Here is a 20,026-nt window from a genome sequence, read left to right on the forward strand (position 1 = left end):
GGAGGGTCAGGAAATTCAAGGTCATTCCCCCTCTACACTGTTTGAGGCCAACCCGAGAAATAGGAGATCCAGTCTTAGAAAACCCAACCAACTACAAGCCCATTTATTCAGTTTCAGAGAGAGCTGCAGGTGCCACAGACAGAGAACATAGTTTAGATATGGGACGCTTTCTGATATTGTAAAGGTACCAAAGTTATTCCATACTTGCAATAATCTGGGTGGGAAGAGAAGGTTATCCAAGAAACAAACAAAGTATCAGCCAACTGCCATTAACATTCATCTGTCTAGTGAAATCACGTCACTTGTAGGACGATGAATAAAACTTGGTATCACCATGTCAAGTGAACTCAATGAGAGAGAAAGAGATACTACATACGGCATGTGAGTGGACGATGTGGAGGAGGAAGAGCCTTAAAGTGGAAGAGAGGAGACAAGACAGGGCAGTGGGAAAACAAGAGACAAATGTTGTCCTGTCTTATGTGGAATTTAGATTTAACACCGCACCCCCAACCCCCACATACATAAATGCAGGCACACACCTGTACTACAAGGAAGCAGAAGGCTTGGGGAGAGGAAGGGAATCATGGGAGAAGATGACCTACGAGGATAGTGAGGGTGTGTGTGTGAAGGTGAGAAAATGAGCAAACTAAATGATGTCTAAGTTTGAAAACAGCATATAAAATACTTGGTTTCATTATGACAACTAAAAAAAATGAATTTAAAAAAAAAAAAAAAAAAAGCCAGGCGGTGGTGGCGCATGCCTTTAATCCCAGCACTCGGGAGGCAGAGCCAGGAGAATCTCTGTGAGTTCGAGGACAGCCTGGTCTACAGAGTGAGTTCTAGGAAAGGTGCAAAGCTACACAGAGAAACTCTGTCTCCAAAAATCAAAAACAAAACAAAACAAAAATTAGCTTGTATTTAAGATGAAAGCAGTGTGTGTGTGTGTGTGTGTGTGTGTGTGTGTGTGTGTGTGTGTGTGTGTGTGTGTGTAAGATCTGGATTAGGAGTCTGGGGAGAATGCTTAGTCAGCCAAGTGCTTCCTATGCACTCTGAGGACATGATCTGACCACAAGCACCCATGTAAAACCCCAGGCATGACAGCACACACTTAGAAAGCTAGCCCTAAGGAAGCAGAGACAGGAAGATTCCTGTGGATTACTGGAGAGCCAGCCTGGACTAATCCATGAGTCCTAAATCCCACAGAGAGATCCTGTCTCATAAAACCACATTCAAGGTTGATCTCTGCCCCACCCCGCCCAATACCTGCACATACTCCCTCACAGGACCACCCACAAAAAAAAAAATTGTATTAGATACAAGAAATTATTGAAATGATAAAGAAATCAGGTTCTCAGAAATCAAATTAAAAAAAAAATTATCCGACCATGTAAACAAGTACAAATGACACTAATACTTACAGTTAGAGGAACAGGGTCTTGGAAAGCCAGGCTCATTTCATGGCAGTAAAGAAACAGAAGCAGGCGTTCACATTTCTAGTGAAAAACACAAATAATAAAACAATGAAATCATAGCTTATTTCCTAAAACATTCACAGGCCTCAGAATAAAAATTAAAGCCTGAGGAATACATAAGAAACATTGAATCTAGCCAGGCAGTGCTGGCGCACACCTTTAATCCCAGCACTCAGGAGGCAGGTAGATCTCTTTGAGTTCAAGGCCAGCTTGGTCTACAGACCGAGTACCAGGACAGTCAGGGCTACACAGAAACCCTGTCTAGAAAAACCAAAAACCTAAACAAAAAAGAAAGGAGTGAAGGAAGACAGACACAGACACTCAATCTTTGAGTTTTGTATTCCATTAACTAACAACTTAGGAAATATGGATAGGAGAGTTCCTGTAATTAGGTCAATAAACCAATCTCACTAGAAAACACACATTTCGAATTCCTCAAGACGAAACTGCCCCCCGCCCCCATCATTCTAGTCCAGCTGTGTGAATCAACAGTCACTGGAGGAAGCAGTGCAGTGCCCAGCTGTGTGAATCAACAGTCACTGGAGGAAGCAGTGCAGTGCCCAGCTGTGTGAATCAACAGTCACTGGAGGAAGCAGTGCAGTGCCCCGTGAACATCCACAGTACTGGCAACACGAGCAGGTTCCCTGTACTACACGCCAATTCTCAGATTGTTTCTTTTTTTTGGGGGGGGGAGGATGGGGAGGTTGAGACATAGCTTCTCTGTGTAGCCCAAGATGTCCTGGAACTCACAGAGATCCACCTGCCTCTGTCTCCTGAGTGCTGGGATCAAAGGCATGTGATACCACTGCATGACTTATTCTTTTATAAAATGCTGTCAATTTTCAAAAGAGTCTGAGAAACAAAATCAATTAGTGATAGAAAATAAAACAGGACAAAAATTAAAGTAGGCAAAATTTAAAAGCTTAGACTAAAGCTAGGCATTATATCTCATTCCTATAAACCCACGGATGGGAAGCTGAGGCAGGAGGATCACCATCTGATGACAGACTCTACTAACAGTGACACCCTGTCTCAAATTAAAAAAAAAACAAAAACAAAAATCAAAAACAAAGCTGGGCATGGTGACCTGTAATCACAGATACTTGCAAAGTTGTGAACTCAAGGCTAGCATATGCCACACAGACAGTTCTAGTTTCGCCTGACCTACAGAGTGTGTCCTCACGTTAAAAAAAAAAAAAAAAAAAAAAAAAAAGAAAAAAGCCAAGCTTTAGGTGGGCAGTCAGCAGAGTGAGGAGTGCCTGGACTGAGTTCCAAGATGGAGTGTAAGAAAGCTGGATGCGCTGCTGCATCCTTAAAATCCCAGCAGTACAGATGTGGAGAAGGGTGGCACCTTAGGGCTCACCGCCCAGGCAGCCTCCCCTGATCCCTAAACCCCAGAGCAATGAGAGATTATGTTTAAAGAATAAATTCACCTGAGGCTGTCTTCTAGCACTACCCCTCCCAAATCAAAGCCCAGCTCTATCTACGAAGGACATACAGTTCATTCTGTTCAAGTATAGTATTTTAAATTACCTAATTAAGTTTTCTTGTGTTTAATTAAGAAGCTACAGTTCTATGTAAGCACAAGAACCCAGATTTGGATCCCTAGCACCTAAGTAAAAAAGCCAGGCATGATGGCATCCAGCTGTAACTCTAGTGTGAGAGAGGAGGAGGAAAGAAGTGACAGCCTAGCCCTGGGAACTTCAAGTTCAGAGACAGGCCTTGTCTCAAAAATAAGATGGGGGGCAGAGCCAGGCAGATCTCTGTGAGTTCAAGGCCAGCCTGGTCTACAGATCGAGATCCAGGACATGCACCAAAACTACACAGAGAAACCCTGCCTTGAAAAAACAAAAAAACAAACAAACAAACAAAAAAGTGGAAAGCAAAAAAGATATGTTAGGTCAACCTCTGGCCTCCATGTGTAGAGGCATGAGTTAGATCCCACACGAGTGTAGACAGACAGACAGACAGACAGACAGACACACACACACACACACACACACAGCTTGCTATTGATTATTTAAAATTTGTATTCTTCTGCGTGTAGAAGGAAAGGGGGAAAAGGAAAGATTTAAAGGACAAAGAATTCAGTATAAAAATCAACACATGCAACAAAAATACTAATTAATAACCTAGTGTGGAAATGTTCAAAAACTTACCCTTTTATCTATTGGCGTTAATTTAGTAAGGCCTTCAGTTTTCCTTTTTTCTGAGTTGTGACTGGGAGCATCACAATCATACTCAACTTCTGGCTTAGATAAGTCTCGGCAGAAAGTACAAATCCATTCTCCACTGTTGGGATAACGTACCTTTGAGTTCTGAGTATATCAGGTCTCTCTTTCCCACCCTTCCCACCACCTGCAGGCCATCTATGACATGTTTCTTTGGCATGGGTTTTATTCTCTGCCTATTTATCACTTACTACTAGGTACAAAGCAGTATGGAGAAGAAATGGCAGAAATTTGATGCAAAGGTCTAAGAAGTTAGTAGTATTAAAGTCTGACTAAACATCACACTTCTGATCCTCCCCTCTCTGTCTCCTCCATGCCACCAAGGCCAGCTAGAGCCCATTATTTATCACAACAGATGAGCTTTCTGAGAAGCACAAACACTAGGAAGCAGCGAACTGTAGATCAGAGTTAGGGACTTTCAAGTATGCATTTGTGCCAAATGGAATTTAATCTTTATAAAGGTTTTGTGTTATTAACAATTGTCAAATATTTGTATCGACTGTTACATTTAAAAAGCTCTTCCTCCCACCTTACCCTCTCTTCCCCCTCTCCCTTTATTCTCTCCTTCCACTCCCATGTCATTGCTTCCAATTACATCCACTTTCCTCTAAAGTGCTGTGACTTTTTCTATTTCCCTGCAGCAGTGGGGAACAGCACTCTGGGCCATGTGTATGCTAGCCAAGAAGCTCTAGCACTATGCCACACTCCTAACAACACGCTTTATACTTCAGAGAGAGTAGTTTTACCTTGGGAAATTTGTCAATGTGGGCACGTGACAAGTGAGGTGGAATACTTTAGGACACTTTTCACAGCAAAGGAGTTCCCCTCCATTTTGACAAACTGCACACCAGTCTTCATTGGGGTCATCCTCCTTCCTTGTCTCCCCGACATGCACAGGGGACTTCTGGGAGGCATCCAGGCACTCAGGCTTTCCATTTGAGGAATTTTCCTGATGAAGTCCAGGTTGATCTCCTGTGCTATCAGGAGCATCAGATCTTAACATAGCTTCCTCAGAAGCAGAGCTCTGATTACTGTTTAAGAGGAGGGAAGTAAGTATACTTCTTGGATAGTTAGTCTGCAACCAAAGAGAGAACATTATTTATATATGCATGCATGTTTTGAAAGTAATCTTTTAAAGACAAAGTGGGCAGTGTGGAAGTCAATCACATGAACTTTAAAGATGGTTTACTGAAGCTACTAATTCAAATTACATTTCAGACACTGTGCTGGCTGGTTTTATGTCAACTTGACAAGCTGAAGTCATCTGAGAGGAGGGATCCTCAATTTAGAAAATGCCTCCATAAGATCGGGTTGTAGGCTAGCCTGTAGGGCATTTCTTAATAGTAATTGATGGGGGAAGGTCCAGCCCATTGTGGGTGGTGCCATCCCTGGGCTGGTGGTCCTAGGTTCTATTAGAAAGCAGGCTCAACAAGCCGGTAAGCAGCGCCCCTCCATGGCCTGTGCACCAGCTCCTTCCTCCAAATTCCTGACCAGTTTTGAGTTCCTGTCCTGCCATCCTTTGAGGAACTGCGAAGTGGGAGAATAAGCTAAATAAACTCTTTCCTCCCCGAGCTGCTTTTGGTCACGGTATTTCATCACAGCAACAGAAAGTGTAACTAATACAGACACAAATATTATTCTGCCAGAATGAAACTAAATTCTGTGTTTGACCCTAGGATGGTGAAAATTCCTAATCAAAACCATAAGCTTTTATTTAAAATATCTCCTTTAAATTTTGTTTCTGAAATTTGAAAGTAACAAATGTGGATATAATTAAACATAGACATTCTTTGGAGGTAGTTATTTCCAAATTTAATTTGTTCCAGGACAACAAGTTGGCTTAGTGGGAAAAGGTTATCAGAAAACCTGAGTTCACTCCTTGGAACTTCCAGAGTAGGAGAGACTCTAGTTCAGCAAGTTGTCTTGACTTCCACATGCCCTCTGACACCTCCCCCACCCCCCCACCCCCGCCCACACACATTAAAAATAAAATGTAATTTAAAATATTTTTAGTTTCATGTCTAGAGAGCTAGCTCAGTGGAGAACTAGGGTTCAGTTCCCACTACGTACATGGTGGCTCACTCACAATCACCTGTAACTCCAGTCCCACACCTTGTACAGACCTGTACAGACATCAGACACACATGTGGTGGACACACAGGCAGGCAAGACATTCATATAAACAAAATCAATCAATCAGTCTAAGTTGGAAAATTGAGCTTGTTCTACAGTCTTGTCTTTCCTTTCTCCTTCCTCTTCTTTTTTTTAATGTAATGTGGGAATTCTGCCCCAGCCTCTGAGGAGCTGGAATCGGAAGCACACACTAGTGTGCCTAGTTTATCTCCATTATTACAGTAAACCTCTTGCAGTTTACTGAATTCTCTTGGTACCCATTACTAATGCCAGTCTCCATGGGGCTGTAAGATCCTTTGACTACTGTCCATAGGGTTTTCCCCTCCACAGATGCCTGTGGAGCTTCTGTTCTCATACTATAGTCTACTTTGTGGGTGCTGTATCAGGACTACCCTTTCCTTGCCTCTTAAATGGGAAGAGTACTGTAAGCACTGATGTAATTACATTTTGAGTTCTAGATTCTTCATCCGATTCTTGTTTTACTATAACAACAGGAAAATCATAATTTTCAGGTGGTCCACTGTTTTCTTGTTTTATTCGGATTGGCTCCAACATGACTACTGGGACTTTGTGTGTAGAATCAGCTCCTGCTGGTTTGCTGGAAGAGCCAGAGCTGTGAAGGAGAAAGGAAGAAGGGGATACAAAATTAGACAACCTAAAAAGTAGTAAACTGAAGAACATCCTGGAATAATGTAACTTCACAAGAATAACCACATTTTATATCAGCAGTGAATGATGTTAAAATACAATTGTGGTATTAACACCGATTTCCTTGATACCAGAAAGGCCTACAGACTAAGCTTTCAAATAGATTTATCATGTATCTGAAAAGATAAGTAAAACCTAATTTAAGTATTCTTAGGCTCTCCAACTGCTCAGCTAGATCTGGGGTCTTAGAACTAACATCGTTTTACTCTTTCCCAATTCCCTGTCTAGTCACAAGAACTCTAGGGACAACAAGAACTCCAGGCCTTCATGCACAGTTTGTGTTAAGACACTAGAATATCATTTGTTGGTGGTTGCTCTTTAAAGGGAGTAGCTGGACAGAAACTTTGCACCATTAGCCAGTCTGTTCTTATGGGACTATAGGCCAACTTCCTCATGGAGAATGCTGCTTTCAGATGATTTTTAAAAACCCAAAAACCAAAAACCAAACAACAGGGTTTACCTCTAGAAGTAACTTCAAACACAATGAGGGCAGAATTAAATATCAACTTAAAGAAGGAACTTAATTGTAAATAATTTCTTTTAAATTAGAACCAATGTTTAATCATTCTAAGTCAAAGAACAATGAAGGAAAGATTGCTTCTTCACTCAGAGACAGAGGCATGGGCATTGTCAGAAGTTAAGAGGCCAGCCCCATCTATTAGTGAGTTCCTAACCATGTGATAGCCTGTCTCAAAACAAAACAGCAGCAGCAGCAACAACAACAACAAAAAAACCAATAAGGAAAATATTGCTTTTTCCTAAATTTATCTACATATTACTATAATTACTTCTGTCTTTGCTAGCATGTCAAATACTATCTTATTTTTAGCATTTAGACAAATACTTCCTATCTTTAAAGATTAAAGTTGTACTAGTTTAACCACTCTGTTGTATTGAAATATTAGTTAAAAATCAACAGTAAAAAAGATGCACCGAGTATCAAAACACGGACAACTATAAGCTATTTATGCAGTTAGATGGCTCTTCATGTCCATGGCCTTCCTTCACAGGATGGGAGGGAACAGGCCTGTAACTGAACATGTACAGACTATTTGGGGGGTGGGGGTGGGTGTCGTTATTCTCTAGACAATGTAATATAACAAGTTTTACAAGACAATCACATTGTATTAGGCACTATCAGTAACTAAGAGATGATTTAAAGCATACACATATGTATGTATGTGCAAGTCACATACAAATTCTGTACCACGTAAAAGACTTGAGCATCTGCAGGCTTTAGTATACTGAGATGGGTCCTGGAACCAATTCTCTGTAGATACTGAGGAAAGACTATACCAGTAAATATGGTTAAATCTATTTACCTTCCTCGGCTCCCGACACTGGAGGCACTAGGTGAACGTATTGGGGGATGGACACTAGTCATAGTAACAGGTCCTGAGGAGGAGGAAATAGACATAAGTGAATTAACAATTATGTGTTCAGGTTTGTTGAGTGTGTTTACTTAAATTATACCAAAACCAGGAACATCCAATAAAATTCTATGAAACAATAAGCATATCTTTAATATTTTGTTACACCAAAAGTTTATAGTCATGGTACTACTGCCTTCTGGGCAGTAGAAGGTCTGAGCATCACTGGCCATCTCCATACTCTCAACCTGAAGTACTAGTAAAACATCTTCATCAAGTCTATCCTGCAGTAGAGTAGAGGATTACAGTGCCAGTGAGAACTACAGAAGACAAAAGATTAATATATAAGGTGGTCAGGGGACGGCAGAATGGCTTAGAGGTTTAAGGCACTGGTCAGCAACCCTGACAACCTGAGCTCAATCCCTGGAACCAAATGAGAACAATTAGTGGGAGAAGTGAAAGTTAGATTCTGATGTGAAGCAACTGGAAAAAAAAAGAAAAAAAAAGAGGTTCTGAACTGCTATCATAACAGAGGGTCTATGCTCAGGCTGCTGAGATGGCTCAGGAGATGGAATGACTTGCTGCCAAGTCTAATGACCTAATCTAGATCCCCAGGACCCACACGTGGTAGAAAAAGAGAATAGATTCCTATAAGCTGTCTTCTGACCTCCATGTGCACGCTGTGGCACTTATATACATGTGTACAGACACATGTAAGTAAGGGTAATAATATTAAGTAAAATCTATACTCTGGAGGCAGTATAGGTTATATGGTAATCTGTCCAGGGTCTGGCAGTCCATAGTAGATAAATGTTAGTCTTAGGATAATTGCCATAATGCCTTCAGAAATGATTTGTCAAGTTACACTATCAGTACCTATGAAGGTATCTGATGACATTTCCATCAATGGTATTGTCACAGTTCAAATCTTGGTTAATTCAGTAGTAAGAAACCAAATACTGTTTAGACTCTTCTCATGATGACTGGAGAGAGGAAACATTTTTGTTTAGTCTGTTTTGTTGGATGCCTTTACCATGTAGGAAATACCTGTTTCTGTGTCTTTCAACAGCACCAAGTACATCCTAATTTATTCAGATGTACTTGTCGTTTATTTGATTGTAATTCATGTTTAAAATAAGAATCTCCACTTAAATTTTGTAACCACTTTATTTTTTTGGTCACACTGCAGAAAAATTAAGTTCACTCCTTTCCATTATTCCACGTAGATGCTGTTGTTGTACGGTTAACTTCCTCAGAACTCAAACAGTCTCTCCTCCAGGGAAAAGGGACTCAGGAAGATGCGGACAAATACGAGGCTAATGAAACTTTTCAAAATTCTGGATGCTCAAGAAGTTAAGGCTCAGAAAGTTAGGACATTTACATAGGCAAGTGCTGGGGCAAAAGAGATTCTTTGGTGGAGGGCCAACTATGCAGATGGCTCCCAGGAGTCGGCTTTGCGAGCTATCAACCACCGTGGCAGGGTGTGGTGAGCTCACTGGGTCACCACGCTAGACTTGAATGCAATTCTTTCTCTGGCTTGTCACCAGCACATTATCTGGATGTTTCTGTTCATGTCTCCTCAGGAAGTCACACAAGAGATACCTGCTATGTCAAGTTTCCAGGAGTAATATCTGGAGTGTTTCTTGGAGGAAACAAGTAGTATATAAAATATTTATTATTATTATTATTATTATTATTAATGTTTTTTGAGACAGAGTTTCTTTGTGTAATCTTGGCTGTCCTGGAACTCACTCTGTAGACAAGACTGGCCTTGAACTCACAGAGATCCACCTGCCTCTGCCTTCCAAGTGCTGGGATTAAAGGTGTGCACCACCACCGCCTGGGTTATAAAATATTATTTTTTAAAACATTTACTTTTATGTGAATTGCATGCAACACTCGAGGAGGTCAGCACTGAAATTACAGTATAAAGGCAGTTGTAAGCCACTATGTGGGTGCTGGAAAAGCTAGTATGCTGCAGGAACAGGAAGTGCTCTTAACCACTGAGGCATCTCTCAACCTCCTTATATTAAGCCATTGTAAACACAACTAAACAACAATGAAAAAACAAACCACCAAAGACTGCTCTCTTCTTGTGTATTTTATTAATAAAATTTGACTCTAGAGAAATTACATTTTAGAAGAGACCACATCAATATACAGATTAATAAATATAGGCAACTATATTTATTAATGAGGGTATGATAAAAATTTGCTCATTGGTTCCTGTAATGCCAATAAATTTTGCTGAAACTGAAGAAGTACAAAAGTTTAACCTTTGCTTCTTTCTTTGTGAAGAGTACTAATTTTACATGGTATAAAAACTCAGGATGGCCAGGTGGGCTCAGTAGATCAAATCACTTGTCACCAAGCCTGACAATCTGAGTTTGAAGCCCCACTTAGTAGAAGGTGAAAATCAACTCCAAGTTGTCCTCTGACTTCCACATGCGCACTATGGCATACAGGAGGAAATACATATACACATAAAATATATAGAAAAGGAAGCCTCAAGATACAGTTATCATTATCATTTTAAAAGCTAGGCAGAACCTCCCGCCCACAACCAAAAATGAGGCAGAGAAGAATTTTTAATCATTATGAGTAAAAATATGAGTAAAGACTAGCAAACATTTACAAATCCAAAAGGTGGCTTTACCTGCAAGGCCTGGAGACGGCACGGATGAATTTGGTGACTGCACTGTTCTGTTTGATGGAGGTCTTGGCTGGCCATGATCTACACTTGTATCTTTCCTTGCAATATTGTCCAACATGATAGTACTTGAACAATCAATCTTCCAAGAGAATAAATTATTTCAGAACAAATTATCTTTGCAAACTAAAAACCACTTTAAATTTACAAGAAAACTTCAATCTTAAATTTTATCTTTGAGACAGGGTTTCTGTCTAGCCCTGACTGTCCTGGAACTTGCTTTGTAAATCAGGCTGGCCTTGAACTCACATAGATCTGCTTGTCTCTACTCCCCAAATACTGGAACAAAGGCTGCACCACCAATCCAGCCTTTTCTTTCCTTTTTCCTTTTGGTTCTAAGTACTATCAAGTCAGACACAAACTGTGAAGTTCTGCTAGATGATTTCCCCCATCAACAAGTTAAAATCAAAGTTTATTCTTTACATTCTACCCACAGTAAATATACTGAGGACACATGCACCACATCGTGCATGTGTATACACACCACACACACCACACACACCACACACACACACACACACACACACACACTCTAAATTAGAGTGTCATGCTTGAAACACAAATACTCTGTGATGACTAAATACACCCACGTTTCCTAAGAACATACACAATTCCTTCATGCATTTCTACCCTTTCTCAATTCGGGTTCTCTAAGAGAGCTGTGTCCTATGGTCAGGGCATAGACTGTGCATAATGAAATAATACAGCAGAAAGGAAGGAAGGAAGATTTCATTTTCTATAAACTCTCTCTTTTATGGTGGTGGGAGCTGAGGGATTGGAAGCAGACAAGGTCATTTGTACCGTAATATTCTTAGGTACCACTTTAGTCACTAATTTTCAGATGGTGCATAAAGGATTCGGTTTCTTAATGTAATGAAAAAAAATTATATTGCGGAATAATCCTAAAAGCAAGATAAAACCTAAAATTTAGACTAAGTTTTCATACATCTGATATATACATAAAAAAGTAAACTCTACCCATTTAGAATATATGCATTATAAAAACTGAAATGACTTGTGAGATTAATAATGCAAATCATCAGGAAGTAATAATTGATCAACTTGCATTAAAAAAAAATCAAAGAAAAATTAAAAGTTCTTTCATAATCGTACAGATTATTCCTTCCAATAAAAATGTATAAAATACTTCACAAATGTAAATGTTTCATGTTTGGTTGTAGGTACATCATGACATTGAGATTACCTAACCTTGAAAACAGGGAATACAGGGATGAAGGGATAGTTCAGCAGTTAAAAGCATTCACTGATTGCTTTTCTAGAGGACAGGGGTTCTATTCCCAGGACCTACACGGCAGCTCACAACTGTCTGTAACTCCAGTTTCAAGGGTCCTGACCCCCTTCTTTGGCCTCCAAAGGCATCAAGCACTCTTGTGATGCATAGACATACATGTAGGCAAAACACTCATACACATAAACAAATAAAATTTTAAAAAATAAAAGGGAAAACAAATGATGAAGGTATGGAGAAGCAGCAGCAGGACATTGTATTTTCTGCCTTTAGAAAGATTTTAAAAAGTCACTTGTCAAAGTTAAAGACCCTAAGGTTTGACTCATTACTTAATTTAAACATGCAAGGACCCAGGGTTCACTCTCTGCGGCAATATGCTCAAGTAGACATCTGCTGTTCGGCTACAAAGGGAATCACTGCCTATTCCTGGACCTTACATTTCCAGAATTCACTCGACTCTTATTCACCACATTCTAGTCGGAAACATACCAATTATTCTTTAACCCTACTCCCTCCTTTCCCAGCCTTGATTCTATGATGTATCATCTACAAACATCTTCAATGTCAGAGTCCGGAAAAACATTCTTCTGTATGTCCAAGTGTTAGAACTTCTAATTTTACACATTTTATTTCTAAAGAATAAAACTAAGCTTTAAGAAATACCTGAGAAACCAATAAACCTTAAATTAAATCTAGATTTATTGACACTTTTCAAAGGAAGTTATTAGTACAGATTTTCTTCTATAAACTTACATCTGGAAGAGATGGAAGGTTGTAAGACCCTCCCACTGGCGCGCTCAGATCAATCATGGGTGAATTATAAGCTTTTCCATCGTATCCTGCTGCACTTGTGATTGTGGGACTGGAAGGAGTGGAGGAAGAGCTGCTGGCAGTTGTGGGCGGAGCCTGTCCACTGCTGATCTGCCACTGGAGTACCAAGGTGAGAAGAAAAACCATGAATGTAACCACTCACTCAGGTATGGAAGACAGAAGACAGTCTGCTATGCTAGCTCAAATGTTATTTGAATGGAAAGAACAAGGGAGAGAAGATGCATATTATGTGTGTACACACACGTGTCAATCAGATAAAAAAATAAGCTTCCCCCCCCAGAGAAGAGTCAGCATATACCAGAAAAGCCACCCCACAATCCTTGTAAAATATATATACAAAATGAACAAGGAATAAAAGCATACAAAAAGCAACTTCAAAATAAATCTGGAGAATTATAAACATATTTTCTTTTGTCCTTACATGAAATGCCTAAAAATAATTACCACAAATTAGGGCTTTCAGGGTTTTAGACTCCTCTTTCTTACATATGAACTCCTCTTTTTCACATATGAACGGGTAGTTAAGCCTTACTGAGGAAAGCCTTCACACTCACATTAGAAGCTAAGATAAACACAAACAAAGATAATGCTAGGCATGCTGAATGACACAAAACTGAGTCATGCTGTTTGGTTACTTTAAAACCTACACAAAATATGGTATAGATGATGGTTAGACAAAAAGGCATACTGTTAATATGTACTAAGGCAAAGGGAATAAAATGTTCCCTGTATTGAATAAAACACTGAATTTGGCATATTTGAAAAACAACATGAAAAAAAAATCTCAGAATAAAATACTGGGGGAGGGGCAGACTGAATGGTATCCCAAGATTATTCAGCAGAAAAAGTGCCCAAACACATTATCATTTACATATGGATGGCACTGTGGAGTGATGTTCTGAAACATGTTTTGGAAAAATCTTACTTATACACATAACTGTTAAAACTAGTATAGAGCTGGGCGGTGGTGGTGCACGCCTTTAATCCTAGCATTGGAGGCAGAGGCAGGCGGATCTCCGTGAGTTCAAGGCCAGCCTGGTCTACAGAGTGAGTTCCAGGACAGCCAGAACTGTTTCACAGAGAAATCCTGTCTTGAAAAGCCAAAAGAAAACAAAAACTCCATACAGAGATATATGAAGTTGAGTGTGAATGTCTTCTGCAGCTCTATACATGCAACAATTTTATCTCACCCTATATACCTTTTCCTCCTCCCCTTCAAATAATGATGAATCACAGTTGATGGGTACCTTTCTACAGAAATGAGACAGAATCCCACAAAAATTCTGTAACATGATAGCTTCTTACTAGCCAAAAAGTGTACCTATTCTATGACCATGTTAAAATTTGGTGAATTTATGCATTAAAACTAATTTCTGGGGCCAGTGGTTCAGTACACAAAAGTACTTGTTGCCAAGCCTGCCGACCTGATCCCTGGAATCCACACGGCAGAAGGACAGAATAGACTCCTACAGTCTGTCTCCTGACCTCAGGCAGTAATTATGTTAAGAGCATTGCCCTTGCCCGGCGGTGGTGGTGCACGCCTTTAATCCCAGCACTCGGGAGGCAGAGCCAGGCGGATCTCTGTGAGTTCGAGGCCAGCCTGGGCTACCAAGTGAGCTCCAGGAAAGGCGCAAAGCTACACAGAGAAACCCTGTCTCGGAAAACAAAAAAAAAAAAAAAAAAAAAAAAGAGCATTGCCCTACCCTACATCTTTGACAGTCACACAAAAAGTACATAACATTTGTAAATCTGATTTTACAAAGCTTAAAAAAAGTCGTATTTCTCACAATAGTTCTCCTGGTTTATTTGCTTTTATTCATTTATGTTTAGATTTTTGTCCAGAAAATAGTCAAGAAAAAAATTAAAAGTATCTGCTGAAGCATTAAGACAATAAATAGCCTTTTCAACACTAGCCTGTTTCCACAGAACTTCATTTATTCCCCTGGCAGAAGTGCTTCTACCTGTGAAAGACCCCTACTCCATTATGAGGACATGGGGCGTTGAGCCAATGAAATGCCCCCTCCCCTCCCCGTCCCAATAACTTAGCCTAAGAAACGTCATTCTGAAAGGCAAGAACCAGAAAAACAGGGGTTCACAGCTGTGGCCGGCTACCCGGCCTTGAGAGAGATAACTGTGGTCGGCCACCGGCCTTGGGAGAAAAACCATTGAGTCAAAACAGGATATTTATGGCCGGCCACCCGGCCTTGAGAGAGATAACTGTAGTCGGCCACTGGCCTTGAGGAATAAGCAGCTGGGCTGGAAAAACACCCACTGTACCCTAGGCAAGGCCAAGTCAGCCACACACATCAAATTTCCGAGAATTAAAAATATGTCCCCAAGTTCACCCTGGCCTTCTTTAAAACAACCAATAGGAACCCTGTAACTATGTTTCTCCCTTCTGTAACCGCGCCTCTGCCCCTGGGATCCTATAAAAAGTCCCCCTTGCCCTAGGAAGGCGCGCAAGTCCTCCGCGAGACTTCGCCCCAGGTACCTGTGTATCTGAATAAACCCTCTTGCTGTTTGCATCTGATCTGTGGTTTCGGCGTGTTCCTTGGGTTTGGGGTCTCTCCTGAAGGAAGATCTCCCCTGGGGGTCTTTCACCTGCCCAAGAAACATGTTTCCTATCCCCTTAGAGAGGCAGCTTAGCAACAGCCCCGATTTGGCCTTGAGACCTTCTGTCTCATGAGCACAGCTGGTGATAGTGATGAGAAATACCCTGTATGCTTCTCTGTCCCTGCTTTGAAGTCTGTATGCTGGGCCATTCCAATAGTGGAGAATAGCATTAAGCCCCTGGCTCTGTCACTCTTGAATTCAGCTTCGGTTCCTTGGTACATCACTGACAGAATGCAATAATCTACCCATTAAAATCTAATAAATGGAGAAGAAGAGAAGTTGAATGCTTGAAAGGTGCCAGGTATTTTTACATACTTTAGAGTAACTCTCAGCATAACTCTGCAAGGTACTCATTTTTATAGTTGGAGTGAGATCTAAAAATAATGTACTTGGCAAGGTCATAAACTAGGAAAATAAATAGAATTTGATGCCAAGAAACAATTTAAACCTTTACTTATAATGATGAAATAGAACAGGTATGAATTTTTAAATATTATTAAATAAAACCTGGGGATGTTAAATCAGACCCTGATTATATAAACAAACAGAATGCAAGGACTCCTTGGTTATAAAGCACTGAGATGTGTTTTGGAACTCTGTCCCCACGCATCTGTTTCTAAGTACACTCGGTAATTTCTAGTTATTTAAAAAGGCCAGCAAGCACCCTTCACCACTTACTGTTCATCGTAAGTTCCTATGCTCTAAAGCACAGAGAAACAGCAGAAATACAGAAGCAACTGCACAGAAAGGTAATACACACCTGTTTTATGGCCTGTTGAGCCAAAAAAGCCATCTGCAGGGGGTTGGGTTTTATTATCTGTCGTGGCACATTCTGGTTTGGTGGATATCTCAGCTGTTGAGGATAAGGAGGGAGAACTGGTCCATTGGGTTTAGGACTGTGGTTCTGGAAGTTTATTAAACGTGGTGGCGGATGCTAGAAAACAGAAATGAAAGTGCTGCAGTAACAACGGCCTCCTAAAGAGGCCCAGATCTTCCCTGTCTAAAATTCCCAAGGCTAGCAGCTCTGCCACAGAAGACTCACTAAGACCCCAGAGGCAAGGGAGAGGACGGCAGTGATCTAGTCTTAAAGGGGAAGGGGAGTACCTGGGAAGGGAAGGAAGGAGGGTTGGGGTGAGCAGAAGGACGAGGACACGGGAGGGAAGGAAGGAAGGAGCTCTCCTGGTGGAGGAGGCAGGGAGGAAGCACACCTGCTTGTCTCCTCCACTGACTGCTCCAAGTGAGCAGTCTTAGCACACCCCCATCCCCACCCTCCGCCCCAAGCTCTCAAGCCAATCCCTTTTGATCACTCAATTGTCTTTACAGTTGGGAATTTATTGCTTCTTCTTTGAGATATCATAAATCTGTATGATCAGAACTTCTTAGAGTAGGGACTACTTCTTCCCACATTCACAGAGAAGCAAGTAAGTCCTTACCACCTACAAGGCTCATGGAGCAACACCTCAACTGCGACACTGTGAAGGCAGACAGCTTCAAGTGTAGCTCTGCCCTCCCCGGCAGTTTCTCCTTCTTTTGCATGTCTTCTCCTACTCTAAATCACTTGCTTCCTTCCCCCGTTTCTCCTTCAGTTAAGAATATATTATGGAACGTGTGAAAAACAGACTCATATACTGTTTCTGGGCCAACTGAAATTCCACAGGTGAAGAACAGAAATAGTATTAGTGGAAAACTGCATAGAGAATAAGTCAAAAACCCTAACAACTCTTTTTGATTTCCCTATAAAACTTACGACATGAGGGTTTTATACTATGAGAAAACAAGCAGAAAAATAGTGAGGATACATTAGAGCTTTTTCAAGGTTTTTCATGGAGAATAGTCATTTTTCAGTCACCTTACTCTCATCCTCTCAGTAACTGCTCAACACAAGAATTCAACCAAAACCATGGCACTTGATGCCAGAGCACTGGGACTAAAGGCTAACCCTGCCACCATTAAGAAGCCTGCATGTGAGCAAGGTGGAGGGGCAGTACTCTACCCATTTCCTGAGCTGCTACAGTTGGGTTAATTGATGAGACTATTTTGACAAACCCAAAAGACTATTTTAAAAAGCAGATACCATTTTTTGGGGGGAGGAGGGTTGTTTCAGAGACAAGGTCTCTCTACAAAACCCTGGTTGTTCTGGAACTTGCTCTGTAGACCAGGCTGGCTTCAAACTCAACAGAAATCTGCCTGCTTCTGCCTTCCGAGTGCTGGGATTAAAGGTGTGTGTTACCACCCAGCTCAGATATGATCTTAAAATCAATAGCAAAAGTAGTGATATTTTGCTCAAATAATTCATTCAAGAATTACAAGATGAAAAGAAAACAACTGAGCATGGTGAAATTGCAGGCATGGGCACAGTGAGAACAATAGCTATCTATCCATTATGTCTAGTGATGATATCAGTGTTCTCCAATGAGTAGATAGTCATAGGGTATAATAGCATAGACTGTATGTATAGCACTAAATCAAGTCTATCAAGTCTGCTCTGCTTATTCTGCCACATAATGAACTATTCTACATTTGCTGTCACCAACGCTTTAAGAATGCAAGTGACATGGTTAATCTTCAGAGGAAGAATTATGGAAGTATCATGTAACTGACTTTTTACAAGCATAATGCTTTCAATCTACCTGTCCACATGGGCAAATGTAGACTATGATTTGCATGCTCCACATAACCAGAAGCATAAAGAGCTACAACCTGTTTTAGACAGGCAGTACAAAAATTACATGTTCATGTACAAGGTTACATGTACAAAAGCTGGTAGAAAATGAAGAAACTAAAAATATAGGAAGACAGTAAACTAATAGCCAGGGGGAAAAAGTGGAAACGGTATTTGACAGAACAGATTTAAATAGATGTTAAGAAAAAGGATAGAAGATTAAAAATAATACATAAGGAAAGATGTAAGAAATACTTCTAGGTTAGAAAATTAAGTTTTATAGTAGAGACTTTATATAAATTATACCACTAAATGCTATGGACTGAAAATCAAAAGCCAACTTCTGAGCAAAGTAGGCTGAAGGCTTGGATGCTATTTCTGCTTGTCATTGCATACATACATACGCAGACACACACACACACACACACACACACACACAGAGGCAACTTCCTTCACATGGTTAGTAACTGCTTTGGTTACTTCTTAATAAAAAGGCAATTAATTAAGAGGATGGATTCACCCCTTACCTGGTTAGAAACTAGAGACAGAACATGAGCTTCAGTGTGTACAAGGGCCTGGGGTGTGTCCCAGCACCACAAAATGAGCAAATAACAACAGCAAAAGCACGTTTGTCTATACCTCTCAATCAGGGTTGAAGAATACTTTGAAAGGTATTTCAATGTTGTATTAAACTGCTATTCAAAAGGCTATGCCATTTAGATACTTTTTCCATTAAAAACCACATTATATATGCGCTAGTGTTAGTAAACTACTAGTCAAATAAAGTTTCTCCCCTAATTAACTAATGTTTTCTTTGATCAGTTATTCATATCTGTATTTTCCCCATTTCCTTTTTGCTTTTGTTGCCAAGACATTTTGAACTAAGCTTTGTTCTTAAATTTAATGAGAATTCTTGGTGTAATTCTGTCCAATGAGATTGACTTTTATAAAACTCCAGTTCATTTGGGTCATTTACCAAAATCATTACAAACCCCTTGTCCAAACAGGGAGAATACAAAATTAACTTAAAAATTGTAAATCCTAAGAAAGAGATGGATGAACTCTTTACCAGGCCTTTATTCATCTAGGTATGCCCAGAGCTAACCTGAACAGGACTGGTTAAACTATTTAATAAAAGCACATAGAACTAAACTGGATTGGAGGGCTTGGAGAGATGGCTCAGTCAATTAGGCACTTGCAGAGCAAATGTGTGGGCTGTAGTTCAGATCACCAGAACACCCACAAAAAAGTGGGGTGGGCATGCAGGCCAGCATGTAATCTCAGCACCCAGAAGGCAGAGACAGATGATCTCTGGGCAAGCTGGCTAACTAGACTAGCTAAATCAGAGAGTTCCCTGGGCTAAGCAAGAGACCATGCCTCAGTAAGTGAAGTGGATAGCAATAAAGGAAGATGATGTCAACTTGTCCTCCACATATGACATGTGTGTGGTTACCTGGACCTATCTCACTTGTTCATCATATAATGCATACACATGTCAAAGAAGAGGATTGAAAAATGACAGAATATTACACATTAGTAAGAATAGGAATAGTATATGGATTTCAGGAAAAATTTAAAAGGCTGAAATGACAGGATTCTAATGAACTGCCTGATTTGTATATTGCCTATTGTACATTGTCCTAGTTTCCAGAATGCAGTATGGGTTTCTTTTTCTTTCTTTCTTTCTTCTTTTTTTTTTTTTTTTGGTTTTTCCAGACAGGGTTTCTCTGTGTAGCTTTGCGCCTTTCCTGGAACTCGCTTTGGAGACCAGGCTGGCCTCTAACTCAGAGATCCACCTGCCTCTGCCTCCCGAGTGCTGGGATTAAAGGCGTGCGCCACCACCGCCCGGCTGCAGTATGGGTTTCTAAATACTATCTCCAAAGAGATTCATGCACCCATATAAAACTTAGAGGTACACAATTGCTTTTCATCCATCTTAGGTGTAAGTTCTTGTGAACATAAACATTTATCCCTTGTCATAACTGGATGACAATGCATGGAGATTGAACATAGATATAGCAAGCAAATAAATCATTAAATAGGGTTG

General features: G+C 40.4%; 1 protein-coding gene across 2 annotated transcripts in view; it reads right to left on the minus strand.

Annotated features, from left to right (window-relative positions):
* Trim24 (tripartite motif containing 24) overlaps nt 1–20,026 on the minus strand; it is a 99,562-nt gene that overhangs the window by 7,014 nt on the left and 72,522 nt on the right. For both annotated transcript variants that reach the window (XM_028889348.2, XM_028889347.2), the window contains exons 10-17: nt 16,078–16,251; nt 12,627–12,800; nt 10,571–10,706; nt 7,867–7,939; nt 6,281–6,449; nt 4,450–4,778; nt 3,632–3,764; nt 1,419–1,493 (exon numbers count right to left, since the gene is read on the minus strand). In XM_028889348.2, the coding sequence (XP_028745181.1) occupies nt 1,419–1,493; nt 3,632–3,764; nt 4,450–4,778; nt 6,281–6,449; nt 7,867–7,939; nt 10,571–10,706; nt 12,627–12,800; nt 16,078–16,251 (1,263 nt within the window). The remainder of the gene's footprint in view (nt 1–1,418; nt 1,494–3,631; nt 3,765–4,449; nt 4,779–6,280; nt 6,450–7,866; nt 7,940–10,570; nt 10,707–12,626; nt 12,801–16,077; nt 16,252–20,026) is intronic.

Source organism: Peromyscus leucopus, chromosome 3, assembly GCF_004664715.2.
Source record: "Peromyscus leucopus breed LL Stock chromosome 3, UCI_PerLeu_2.1, whole genome shotgun sequence".
NCBI lineage: Eukaryota > Metazoa > Chordata > Mammalia > Rodentia > Cricetidae > Peromyscus > Peromyscus leucopus.